Source organism: Hirundo rustica, chromosome 20 (assembly GCF_015227805.2).
Source record: "Hirundo rustica isolate bHirRus1 chromosome 20, bHirRus1.pri.v3, whole genome shotgun sequence".
Lineage (NCBI taxonomy): Eukaryota > Metazoa > Chordata > Aves > Passeriformes > Hirundinidae > Hirundo > Hirundo rustica.
In genome coordinates this window covers 3,809,948-3,823,244 of record NC_053469.1, presented here as the reverse complement: position 1 = coordinate 3,823,244, position 13,297 = coordinate 3,809,948, and the positions used below count along the sequence as shown (strand labels likewise).

The following is a 13,297-nucleotide window of genomic DNA, read 5'->3' as shown; positions in this document are numbered from 1 at the left end:
GTCCCTGGGCAAAGCCGCCGCTTCTCCTCCGCTGAAGCCCCCGCTGCAGACCAGGGGCTCGGGCTGCTGGCACCTACAGAGAGCCCGGCCCCAACAGGCAGCGGGGGACGGACACCTGCAGCTACAGACGCCCGGCAGAGCCCCCCGGCGCCGCGCACCCATCAGTCACCCACCGCGGACACGCGTGGGCCGCCCCCAGCCCCGTCTAACGAGGGTTCTGGAGGGCACCGAGCCCGGCAGCAGCGCACCGGACCGGGGCAATTCGGGGGGACAAAGCCTGCGGGCTCCCCGCGCACTCACCTGGGTGTCGATCATCATCGTGCCCCGCTCATAGCCCCAGCGCCGCTCCCAGAGCCGCTGGCCGCCGCTGCCGGGGCCGCACTCAGGGCCCCTGGGCGCTGCCCGGCGGCCGGGGGCGATGCTCCGTGCCGGCCATGGGCCCCCGCCGCCCCCGCCGAGCCGGAGCGCCCAGCGCGGCCGGGAGAGCGGAGCGCGGGGCGGGAGCGGGGCGGCGCCGCTACCGGAGGGAGGGCGAGAATCGCGGCTCCGCCCGGCCCCGCTCCCGGGAGGGTGGGTGCGCGTCGGCAGCCGGGGGCGGCCGTGGGCGCCGCTCTGGTGCCGCACGGGCACCGCTCCAGGGGGAGCCGGGGCACCCCTTCGCTTTTTGGGGGTGTTTTCCCCCCGGGGGTGGGTGACGGGTGGGGTGGCAGGACCCAGCCCAGAGGGTGCAGACCCCGCCGGGGAGCGGGCGCTGTGCGTGGGGAGCTTCTCGGCGGGGAGCTGAGTGCGGGTACGAACGGGAGAAGGACTCGGGGCTGTGGCTGAGGGACCCTCGGGCTGTCCCCTCCAGGAGGAGAGGCAGGGACCCGAGCCCCGGCCGCTCATCTCCGCTCAGCGCGGCGGCGGAGCGGGGCACGGGGGGAGCCGCGGGCGCACGGTGTGTGCCGGAGCGGGAGCCGCGGAACCGGCGGGGTTGCCCTGGAAACAGAGCGGCTCCGGTCTCCCCGCCGTTTGTCATCGTGAGGCCGATGACATGAGCCATTACAGCGATGGCAGGAGAAGAAGGAGCCGGGAGAAAGCTGCGTCAGTGCACGGCCCGGTGCTCGCAGCCGCTGCGCTGCTGGTCCTGGCCACCAGCACCCCGCGCCGGCCCCAGCAGCCGCCCCCTTTTTCTCCAGGGTGACAGCGGGAATGAGCGACAAGGCACGGCCCGTGGCACCTGCCCGTCCCGCTCCTCCGCGGCCCCGGGCCAGCTGAACCAGCAGCTCCGGCTGGGGAGCGCAGCCAGGAAAGCAAAAGGTGCTGCCAGGGCTCGGGCTCTGGCACTAGATGCTGCTACAGAGCAACATCATTCTAATTATAGTAACGGTGTCAGCGCTCAACAGCGAGAAAAACACGCACTTCAAAAGGTCTGGAGCTGTGTAATTTGCTGCTGGCAAAGCTCACTAAAAACCGCACCGGAATGAAGCGCTTTTTCAATGTAATTTGTTCTCATCTGGCTCGCTTTAAATTGGCTAAAGGTTCGGGGGAGCAGGGGGATGAGGTGGGCATACAGAGCAGCGGGGATTTGTGGTTAAAACTGCCTTTCTACTCCTAAGGTTCTACAGTAGTTTTACACGAAACAGCGACATTTGGTGGATCTGTGTTTAACCTAAATATAGCACAGGAAAAGTCACGTCAGTACAGCAACACTCGTGGAGAAAGGGGGGAGTCTGGTGGGCAGGCAGACACTCAAATGTCACTCTACTGATGTGTTTTTGTAGCGATGCCTCCCTAAATCGTTTGATTGTGTGGAGCAGAACTCCAGGGCTGGGGATTTACCGTGAGTAAAGTACAACCCAACCCACTCCTGCAACTCCTCCAGCTCCTGCTGTCCCCAGAACAGCCTGTCACTGTCACTGTCACTCACTCCACCTGGAGAGCAGCTGTTGCTCTGCGTGTGTCACCCCTGGGGTCCCACGGGGACTTGCTGGGGCAGGAGGTGAAGCAGAGCAGGTGGGATTCAAGTGAGAAATTAATAACCTTGGTGCTAAGAGCTGCCCTTTGAGATCGGAGCAAATCCTCCCTGAGTGACGCAGGCCAGGCCCTGTGCAAACACAGAGCGAGAGACACAGACAATCCTTCCCTCAAAGAGCTGAACAGGTGAGACAAAGGGCAGGGGAATGAACCCAGCAGCCCTGGCAGGGAGCTCCCAGCCCTCCAGCTCCTTCCCACCACCATGCTGCCTCAGCACGTGGCTTTTCCACAAGCTGGTTATGTGCAGGGAATGTGGAACCGATGTTCTTGCCCCTCCTCATCCCCCTCTGCTCAAAGATCATCTCATTTCCGTGCCTCGCAGCCACAGAGCTCACCCACAGAAAGTCTGATTTAAGCCAGTCCTTTGGAAACTGGTGCTGTGTGGCACAAAATGACGTTTCTGGCCAAAACTGTCAGGGAACATCACCTATGGGAGGGTTATGGGAAATCCAAACTGGAGTGGAAAAGAATCCTCATCTGGCTAAGTGGAAATGATTCTTGTCCTCTCAGTGGGGAGAACAAGAGGAGCACAGTCTGGCCCCACCTCAAATCATGTTCAGTGCGGGAAGTTTCTGTTTCACAGCGCACAGAGAAATTTGCCCTTTGTGGGGTGGAAGCACTGGGCGAGACAGCAGCAGGGAGAAGGAAAGAAGCAGCCTGTCAGATGGGTGCTTAAATTAGAGGGACAATGAATGATGAGTCTGTCCCAGGCGAGCAGAAAGGGCTGGAAGGAGAAAGGGGCCCTCGGGAAGGCAACAAGCTGCTGATCTGAGGCTGGGTTAAAGGCTCGAGTGGGAAATACCTTGAGAGCACCATCACAGCCCCAGGGTTTATTTACACGGGGTGATTCAGTTTCCATGCATTTCCTTGCGTTTCCAAGCGCGAATTCCTTTGGCACAAGAACACGTAAGACAGCGCTGTCCCCCAGGGCAGGAGTGACACTGTGCTGCCTTCCCGCCGTGTGCCTCAGTTTCCCCACCGCGCACCGGGCGTGGGTGGGGAAGGCACAGCAGAAAGCAGGTCCTGCTGCAGCCCCCACAGCGCACACAATCCAAACCGGGAGAAGGAAAGCTCGCTGCTGCTGCTGGGGGAAGGGGATTAATCAGCAGGAGATGACAACAGAAGTCCAGCCGTTCATTAATTAGTGGAGAGCACGAGCTGATTCAGGGAGCATCTCCCACACAGCACTGTGGTTTGGTTTCGGTTTTTTTTTTCTGCAGACATTCTCCCGCTCCCTGGAGGCACCGGGAGATTGTAGGTACCGCTCCAAACCACAGCCCTGTGGAGCAGAACCGTGTCACACGACACAAGCCATTCCCCTGGGGAGAAGCTGCGGGCCTGCCAGGAAAATAAACACGTTTGGCACAGCACAAACCAGGCCATTACGGTGTCAATCAGAGGGCTGAGGATTTGGCCAAAAGGCAGCTCGGATGCAGAGCTCAGACCAAGCCCTTCACAATATTTTTCCAAACAGGTACCCCCAGAAACACAGACCACCCTCCATCACCCGTCACCTGCGCTGCAGAGCTTCCTCTCGCTGAGGATTTATGAGTTCCTGCACAGGAATTCAATAATTAACACGGCAGAACGAAGCCCTGTGGCTGCAAACCCAGAGCAATTTCCAGCAGAATTAAGGCATAAGGGGGAATTGGCCATTGGCGCAGCTGATCTACGGATTTGTGGCTGCCATGGAACTTCATGTTTTTCTTGGAATCTGAATGCTTTTCTGCGAGGTCTAGCCCAGCCCAGCCACGTACTGACACCAGGAGATAAAATTATCTGGCTTGTCCTGTGCAGAGCAGACAGGATAGATCCTTCTGGCTGCTAAAGAATCCATATGCAGATATGTATAATTAGCATAATGAGAGCCCAGTTTCAGCACAGCCTTGAGGCACTAACTCTTTAACAAATAAGAAGCAGGCAGTATTAATCCTGGGCCGGTTGGAAATTTGTCTTCCTGGAAATATTTGGATAAGTATTTTTCCTCACCATTTTGGCTTAGATGAGGTGCCTGGTTACCCAACACACGTGGCAGGGGTTTCAGTTCTGGTTTAGTTATGTAAAGGGGCATCTTCCTCCTGCGCCACATCACTAAGGACAGCCTGCAGAAAATGCAATAAAGACCCTTTGCTGGATTAAGCATGAATCAGCCAACCCAGCTGCCACTGGGGCTTTGGGGCTGGAGGTATTTCAGGTACCTTATCTATATTACGGGTCCGTGAAAGCTTTTCTAATTAGTCTCGTGGAAGATGAAATGCCTGCAATGACAGTGGCAAGTGCCATTTCCAGCCTGCTCACAGCACTGAAATGGCTCGTTAAGTCATCTGCAATCAGTGGCGGGGCCCTAAAGCTTTGAATACTTGATTCGCTGCCATACAGCAATTTTCTCATGTGAGGAGAAGCAGGAACAGTCAGGCACCTCTTCCCTATTTTCCCTTTTTTCCTCTCTCTGCCAAATGAGCTTTTTTGGTTTTTTTTTTCCCTTTCCTATTTTTTTTTTTTTCCCCTGAGCTGTTCCCTTAGAAACAGCCCGTTCACCCTTTCACCCCGCTCCTCCTCTCCCCGCTGAGCGCTGCCGTGCTCAGCCCTTCGGTGGCGGGGGGAGATGATGTTTATGGCTGTGACAAGGGAGGTGGCACAGGCAGCGCCGTGCTGCGACCTCAGCTGCCAGCCGCAGCCGGGGCTGCTCCCCCTGCTCACCCGAGGGAGCTGTCAGGCTCTAAACGCCTGGTTCAGCCCCTCAGCACGTCCAAGGAGAGAAAATGTTAACCCCAGCCCGCTCCCAGCTCTGTGAACTCCCAGCCCCACCAGAGCGTTTCGTTACGGGATGAAATCACCGCGTTTGCTGGAAAGGCGTCAGCTCGTGCTGTCAGCCCCGGCAGCTTCTCGCCAATTTATTTCGCAGAGCTTGGAAAAATTGGAAAGGGCTGAAGCGATGGAGGGGAACGTGAACATCTCAAGACCAGATTTTCTGTGTTGGAAAAGATTACATGATCCACGGAGACGTGCGACCCAGGGAAAAGGTTCAGAGCACATCTGCGATTGAAATAAACCCGAAGAAGTTCAGCCTGCTCTGAGCTGTGCCAGTTCTGTCTAAACTCGGGTCTCCAAAGCACAGGCTGGATTTGGGAGATAACTGCCAGGTGAGTTCACACAGTTTGTCCTGTCAGACCAGGGCTCTTATTGGCAATGCCTGGCACCAGCTCCCTGCTGAGAAGGTCCAAGGAATCTTGCTGCACAGCAGTCAGGGATGACGTGCTCAGAGTGCAGGTTTCCTCCTGATTCTGACAAAAGGTGTTAGTTTAAATCACAATGCAGGAAAAAAATTATTGCCCTGCAATGTTCTCTTTTTCTAAGGTGAAAAGGTCTTTACCAAAACCCAAGGTCTTCTTCTCCACGGGAACGTCAAATGCCGTTTTGATCTTGTTAAGTTTCCACCAGGCCTCAGGAAAACACTCGACGTGCATGGATTGGCCTTTTGGATGCTTTTTTGTGTGCTACAGCCTCAAGCAGAACGTATTTACAAAGAGTGGGAATCCAGAAACCTTTTCAGTCTCACCTGCACTTTGACTGCTGCTTCTGAGATGCATTTAGACTCTTCTCTCCAGAGGAACTATCCACACAAACTATCCCAGTTTGCTCCTACCAGGACCAAAAATCCACGGTGGGGCGCATTCTGCAGGAATTAATTTTGGAGGCTTTGGTTGCGTGGAGGATCTCTCTGCAGGGATCAGATGCTCAGTTTCGGATCTCTTTGTAGTCCTTATCCACGGTGGAAAAACGTACGAGCCGGATTTCGGGGGGCTTCGGCTTCCTGTCATCCCATATATACTCTGGAGAAAGCACCTTGGAGGGTTTGTGGGACAGGAAGTGCCTGTTGAGGTGACTCTCCTCCTGCCAGGCTGCCATGATCCCGTTGGCTTTGTCTGCCAGGATGGTCATGTGGCAGGTCTTGGTGAACTCGTAGACTTTCTCCACCGAGCCCCCGAACACGGCTCCTCCGTAGTAGAAATCCCCCTCTCCCTCGGGGATGTAGGCTGCCGAGGAGCTCCTCCTCTCGTAAGGGAACTGCTCTCGCGGCACGTCGAAGTAGCCGGGGTGGATGGCTGCCACCGTGTCCCCCAGGGTCTCGGGGCCCCAGGGGTTGTGGAACACCATGTCGACGTCCAGGCAGAAGAGGTACCGCACCTCCCGACGGCTCACCTCGGCCACGTGCCGGTTGATGGCCTCCATCCTGCGCATGGAGATCTCCTGCCAGCTGGAGTACTTGCGGATGGGCACGGTGAGCAGGCGGCGCCCCGGGCGCAGCCGGGCTCGGGGAATGCTCCGGGGGCTGTCTGTGAAGATGTAGTAGTTCACCCGGTACCCGCGCAGGAAATGCTGCTCCGCCGACTCCAGGAAGCGACGCACGAACCTCGTGTACCTGCGCGGAGACGCGGCCCGTGGGGAGCGCGGCGGGGACGAGGAGGGCTGCGCTGTGGAGAGGGGCTTTTTGCAAGGGCGTGGAGTGGGAGAGCAAGAGGGGAACGGCCTCCAGCTGAAGGAGGGTGGGGTTAGATCAGCTCTGAGGAAGGGATTCCTCCCTGTGAGGGTGGGGAGGTCCTGGCATGGTTTGCCCCGAGAAGCTGTGGCTGCCCCATCCCTGGAAGTGTCCAAGGACAGGCTGACGCAGCCTGGTCTAGTGGAAGCGTCCCTGCCCATGGCAGGGGGTGGAAGGAGATGAATTTTAAGGTCCCTTCCAACCCAAACCGTTCTGGGGTTCCAAGGGGATGCGTGGTGGATGACGAAGGGCATTCACATTAGGGAACGCAAGACAAGGAGTGAGGAGAGCTCGCTGCTTCTCACTGCAGGAATCCACACACCACACGCGCAACAGGAGTAGTGGAGGACGAGGAATAAGTGGATTATCCCCATTTTCACCAGCTCTAATTCCCAAACCCCCTGCTAATTCTCAGAAATTACCGCCCACACCTCAGGTACCCCAAGTGTTGCCATCCCGTGGGTTTGTGGGGTTACAGGCACACTACACGGGCACAACACCCCCCCTATAAACTGGGACAGATTTCAGGAAAATGAAAGCCAAAATCCTCTTTCCACAGAGGAAGGGCATCACCCCCAGAACGAACATCCACTGAGTGCTTCCCTTACTTCCCAACAGCGAAGGCTGTCACCCCTATGGTGAGGTTCAGGGGTCTGTAGGCACTGTCCAGGACCTCAGGATCGAAGGTGCCTTCCCAGACGATGGGGGCCAGCCATGGTGTGACTGTCAGCACATCCTGGCGCCTGGAGGGGGCAAAAACCAGAAATGTTAACGAGATGGAACAGTTCCTGTCGGTTTCCAGGCCAGTAAAGGGGCAGAAGCATGAAAAAGGCAGCTAGAAGGGAGTGTGAATCAGCTCTAATTCGCCATGGAGGGTATTAGCCTCAGATATTTTCTCCCTGCACTCTTATTTGAGGTTACAGAGCATGGACATTTCAATTCCTGGGCTGAAATTAAGCACTTTAACGCATCAGCAAAAACCTGAGGATCTGCTAAAATCTCATTTAAGGACTTTTCTGCTGAGGAGAGTTTAATGGCCACTGAACTCTCAGAACGGGAAGCTGTGCCTATTTGCTATCAGCCTGATGCAGATTGCTACAGGCAGATTAAAACACAAGGAATAATAATATGAAAATTACTATAAAAATATACCCCATTCCCGTGTTATTAAAACACAGCTTGCAGCATGACAGCTTATTTTTCCAGTACTTATATATAGCTCCAACACATTCAGATATAATTTAAAATGCTGTATGGGAGGCAGCATTCAAATGTGTAAAAAAGTTAGAAAAAAAATCCTTAATCTCCTGTGAGGGAAGTGGAAATACTGAATATAAATGCAGCAGAGTCTGATTCTGCACTGCTGTTTCGATTCGCTGCTTGGTTTTCAGTGTTTCATTCTTACCTTTTTGATTTTAAAAGGAGATGTCATTTATGGCGGAATTCACCCCAGCCTGCTCACATTCACCCCAGAGCAGGAGCTGGAGCCCTCTGCTAATGAAATTTGTCACACACAGCATGTGGGCACCCCTGGGGGCTGCCAGGCTCCCACCCGACACAGCTGCGAGGGACAACAGCCCCAGAACCCAGCAGGGAGAGCTGTGGGGAGCAGCCTGGTGCCTCTGGCAGCAGATCCAGGCAGATCCTCCAGCCCGATCTGATACTTTCAGTCTGAGAAGGGTACAGGAATAACAGCTCGACTCCTTCCTACAGCAACGCACGTGACTGAAAGATTAAATTACACAGGAAGAAGAATTTGGGCTGGGGAAAATGTACTTACTGATCTGTTCTGTTTCTGGGTTGATTATCCTTTTTTTTTTTTTTTTTTTTTTTTAATTTCATTTTAAAGAGGTGCCCTGGGTTTCCCATTGAGTCATGGTCATGGTCATCCTCTCAGAGCCAGTGAACTCCCTCCAGCAGACACAGGGCATGAAAAGCTTCAAGATTCTCCCCTCGCATATACCAGCTGGGTTAGCACAGAAATTTATCCCAATATGGAAGAAATATTCAGGCTGAGCACATCCTGAATATGCAGGGGAAATTAATATAATATAATATAATATAATATAATATAATATAATATAATATAATATAATATATATAATATATTATATAACATAACATGATATAATATAATATATAATATAATATATAATATATTTTGTATAAATTTATATATTTATATTATATTATTTCCCCTGCATATTCAGGATATATATATATATATATAAAATATATTAAAAAATTATACAAAATACATAAAATATAATATACAATATACATAATATAACATATAATATAGTATATATTATACATTATACATTCTATATTATACATTATACATTATACATTATACATTATACATTATATATTATATTTGTGTATGTGTACCAACAGGACGTGTTTGTTAACGTGCAAAAGAACGTGGCTGTTGAAGAGGAACTGCTCCAGGTAAAAGTCAGGTCTCAGGAGCAGGGCCAGAGGAGGCTGTGACAACCTGAGCTGCACACAGAGTTTGTCCAAGCCACTTCTTAGTGCTGCTGTCCCAAATCTTCCCCCAAACTCCCTGCTTCGGCCGTGTCTCAGAGGTTTGTCTGTGTTTGCTGAAGGCCACACAGAGCACCTGCTTTATTTTGCCCTGAAGCGGGTTCAAAGCTCTCCCAGAGCCGGTTTCATCTAAAGCACAGCTCCAGAAGTTATTTCCCACTTACAGATGTTACAGATCTCCCACCCCAAAAAGGGTTCCTGGCCACGACAGAGCGTGTGTGCGCTAATGTAATTACTGGGAATTAACAGTAAGTGTGTTAATAAGTGTGCAGTAACCAAACCCAGCCTCAGAGCAGCCCAGGCAGCTGCTGGCACGCCCCTGTGGTTGGGTTCTCATGGAACAATGTCCTGCTCAGCGTGCCCCAGGACTCTGGAGCTGCGAGTGCTGCAAAGTGCCCGGACCAAACTCGGCAGAAACAAAGTTCAAACAAAGAGACTTACTTTGGCGCCAGCACTCTTGGCTGCTGATAAAATAATCTGTAAAAAGGAAGAAATGTCCGTTGAATAATACATGGATATGCCTGGAAGAGGGGAGCAGCAGTTTAAAGGTCAGGAGATCAAAAGCCAGTACTTACTGGGGGAAAAGCTGGATTAGCTTCTCTTCTGTATATTGGAGTTTCATGGAGCTGCGTGATGGGGTGGGAAAAGAAAGGCACTGTTATGCTTTTCTTAAAATATCAACCAAATTTGGCTTCAGGACCTGCTGCTGCACTGAGAGCTGTCCAAATCCAGCTGCAGCTGCTGTGGACACGGCCCTGCCTGGCCCAGGGTTGGGCATCACCTGCACACGCCTCCAGGGCTGCCAGCTCTGGGACAGAACACACAACACAACAGGGACAGCCCCAGGCTGTGGGGAAACCAGGGTCCAGGGGTCAGAATCCACGTGGGACTGTCAGCAGTGGTCATGTACGAGCTCCATGCCCTGCAAAACTGTTCCTGGTTCGTTCCTGAACCACCTGGAATCATCACATTTCCAACAGCATTCAGAGAAATAAGCACCTGACCAGACACAATGGTTTGGAATGGCTGGAATAGTCAGAAATACCTCCATGAAACCCTTTTTTTCCCCTCTATTTGCACGGTTTGGTTTTGTTTTCACAGGAACAGCAGGTCATGGGGAAAGCCATGGCTTGTCCTGTCCCAGCTGTGGTGCAATGTGGCAGGGAGGAGGTCACTGGGGCCGTGTCCCCGGCCCCTGCACAGTGTGACTGTGTGAATTCTCTCCTGTGCAGCTCTGGAGGAGCTCTTGGCACCCAGGCCGGGTCAGGTAGAGCAGTTTGCAGCGTGCAAGGAAGCTCAGGAGCAGCTCCCCTTCGTTTGCTCAGATCCAGAGCTCAGGTGCTGCCAGGACACAAAAAAATACATCCATGGAGTGAGGGGAGAGCACAGACGACAGAGGGAAGAACAGGAGCATGATGAGAGCTGGGGGTTATTCCTGGCTGTGCCAGAGCTCCTCCTGTGCCTGCTCCTGTCACCTCTCTGGTTTAGGTGTCTCTGTCCAGTGAGTGGATCCTCAAAGCACAGTTGTGCGTGTGCAGGTGTGCGATTACACCCTGGTAAGGAAGTTGCATTCACTTTTTCAGTCCTGGGCTCTGTGACTCACAACAAACAAAACCTCCCTCACCTGTGCAGGCCCAGAGCTGTCCTGCAGGGCAGGCAGGTCCAAACAGCATTGTTAGCCTTTTGTTATAACAGAGTGACTAATTACAGCTTCATAAATAAAGAACAAGCCACTTGTTAATCACCGTTTGTGTTGTCAGTGAAGAGCAGGGCTGAAACAACGACCTGCGTTACTCATTAGACACAAACCAAAATACTTACAAGATTTCAGGGCAAGGAAGGTAGTAGGGCAGGTAGTGCACTTTTCCACGCCCAGCCATAGCCCTGTGAGAGCAAAGAAATGTTTTAAGACGGGAAATATTGAAGGAAACCTTCCTAGGATTTTCCAAGATCACCTGGGAAAGATTTTGAGAGGTAACTCTGGCTAACTCCATGTCTACTTTATTAATTAGTGTAGGATGTGCTGTGTTCACATTTTTGCACCATGTCCTGCTGCTGAGGCAAGATGCAGATATCCACAAGGTGAAAGTACAGAAAACTGCAACATCATCTATATGGGATAACTGTTAATAATTTAATAATTAATATTTTACTACTTAACAGATATGCCTTAGCTCAGATTCCCTTCCAACGATGTTTGAGTTTGCTCCGCAGAATCTATAAGCTATGCCCAGCTGTCAGAATATTCAGTTACAAATTCTCAGTGTTTGAAAGCAGTGACGTCTGATGGTTACAAAGCTGTACCTGCTGGCACTAAAATGAGTTGGGACTGTTTGAAGAGACTGATAATCACCTCTGTTAAATGTAACTGGAATATTTGATACTTAAGCACTTGTTTGTGAGTCCTATGGTGTTAGCAGCCCGATTTGCACTCAGTTGCTCTTTTTAACTCTTTCCCTTAGGGCTTTCTCCCTCTACCAGTGCTCCTTTATCTATTACACAAATTGCTGTTCTCTCTTACAGCTCCAACGGGGGCTCCCCATAAAAAGCACAGCCTTTATTTTTGTGTTCTCTGAATTTTCCCGCGGGATCTACACGGGATGCTTCAGGTACGACCGAGCTGGCCAGCAGATGCTTACCAGACAAGTGCAGCAACCACACCCAGGCAGAGAAGAGATCCCAGCAGCACCTTCCTGGAAATCATATCTTCTAGAGGAGAAGGAAGGGCGACTTCTGAATTCCAGCAGCTCTCACTCTGCAAAGAGCAAGCATAAAGGGCTGTAAGTACCTAACTCTGAGAGAAACCGATCATTTTCTCGGAGGAGGATGAAGCTTCTTGCTAGTTTCCCTTTCGGTTTTTCTGCAGCGATAGTAACGGAAGGCGTCAGGCTGAAATGTGTCTGAGCAAGTTCTCCCTTTCAGGGAGCTTTAACCCCAGCTCGAGGGTTAGCCTGGGGGAGCCTTTCTGATTCGCTTCCACTTTCTGTCCAGTCCATTCGTTCACCTCGAGCACGCACCCTTTGCGATTGAGTCAAGCCACCCAGCCCAGCTCTATCAGAGAGCTAACACAGTTATCGCCTGAGCTGATAAACTCACCTTTCGCAGCCCACTCCCCGCCAGAGGCACTCCCTGCCAAGGTGCCTGCAGGAAAGGTAAACTGAGCTGTGAGACCGCCAAAGAAACGTTTCGCAATCCTAATGCCGGGTAAAGATTAAGCCAAAGAAATCATTTCCTCTACAACAGCCACGGAAATCAACTCTCCCCGAGCCCAGCAGCCTCACCTTAAAAGCTCAAATCAATCTTTTCTTCTGCTCACAGGGAAGCAGAGGTGCCCACAGGGTGAACTTTGGTCCCTGTGACGAACACAAAATGCATTTGCATGGGGCCTCCAAAGGAGCTGCGAGCGCGTTAATTATTATTCCTTTCGTTATTACCTTCAGCGAGGACAGAAGCGGGCAGCTGTGGATCAGGCTCCTGTGTTTTCATTTCGCTGCTGCTGTTCCAGGACCCAGCCCTCCGCTGTGCTCTTCCAGGCTGGCTGGAGAACCAGGATAATTTCCAGTTAGAGCTTTCTGCTTTCTGTAATGTGATTGGAGCCTGCAGGAGAAAAAAAAAGAAAAGAAAAAAACCACAACCTACCACCAAAAAACCCCAAACCACAGCGAGAAAGAGGCTGTTTATCAAAGATTTATAGGGAGATGCATTTAGCATTTATACTAATGGGAGCAACTGGTACATGGTGCTTCTTGGAGGGTGCTGAAGTAATCCCAGAGGTCATTATTGGCCCTTGGTAAGGCGTAGGATAGTGCCAATGGATCTGAAGAGGCTGGAGTGATTTTCCTGCTTTAATTTCTTTGGCTGAAAAAAGACAAGCGGCAAAAAGTTTTTTAATTTGCTTTACTGAAGCAAATAGTCACACAGAAATCCTCTCTGGTGCTTCTCCCTCATTTTCCTTTGAGGCAATCTAATTAGCTTTCACAGGAAGCATCAAAAAATCCTACTTTAGAATAATGACTGACTATATATGCACACACATATATGTGCGTGTGCATCTATATAAATATAAATATAAATATAAATATATATATATATATATATATATATATATATATATATATATATATATATATATATATATATATATATATATATATATGTCTTAAGGCCTTCCACCATGTAAAGCCTTCATGGATT

General features: G+C 51.4%; 2 protein-coding genes across 2 annotated transcripts in view; both read right to left on the bottom strand.

Annotated features, from left to right (window-relative positions):
- RALGDS (ral guanine nucleotide dissociation stimulator) overlaps positions 1 to 398 on the bottom strand; it is a 56,447-nt gene extending 56,049 nt beyond the window's left edge. The window contains exon 1 of the mRNA XM_040083152.1: positions 301 to 398. Within this exon, the coding sequence (XP_039939086.1) occupies positions 301 to 318 (18 nt within the window). The 5' untranslated portion in view covers positions 319 to 398. The remainder of the gene's footprint in view (positions 1 to 300) is intronic.
- A 4,483-nt stretch (positions 399 to 4,881) lies between these two features.
- GBGT1 (globoside alpha-1,3-N-acetylgalactosaminyltransferase 1 (FORS blood group)) lies at positions 4,882 to 12,674 on the bottom strand. Its single transcript, XM_040083362.2, has 9 exons — positions 12,538 to 12,674; positions 12,385 to 12,456; positions 12,200 to 12,244; positions 11,743 to 11,858; positions 10,925 to 10,987; positions 9,679 to 9,729; positions 9,545 to 9,580; positions 7,165 to 7,299; positions 4,882 to 6,439 (listed from the first exon to the last, which is right to left on the bottom strand). The coding sequence occupies exons 4-9, from the start codon at positions 11,805 to 11,807 to the stop codon at positions 5,755 to 5,757; spliced, it is 1,035 nt and encodes a 344-aa protein (XP_039939296.1). The 5' UTR covers positions 11,808 to 11,858; positions 12,200 to 12,244; positions 12,385 to 12,456; positions 12,538 to 12,674; the 3' UTR covers positions 4,882 to 5,754.
- Positions 12,675 to 13,297: the final 623 nt, after the last annotated feature.

Excerpts from the sequence above, each read along its gene's own strand:
- GBGT1 (XM_040083362.2), bottom strand. The coding sequence starts at position 11,807 with ATGATTTCCAGGAAGGTGCTGCTGGGATCTCTTCTCTGCCTGGGTGTG. Across the intron at positions 10,988-11,742 it reads GTGGTTGCTGCACTTGTCTG|GGCTATGGCTGGGCGTGGAA; the intron begins GTAAGCATCTGC and ends TTGCTCTCACAG. Across the intron at positions 9,581-9,678 it reads CTAATCCAGCTTTTCCCCCA|ATTATTTTATCAGCAGCCAA; the intron begins GTAAGTACTGGC and ends TCCTTTTTACAG.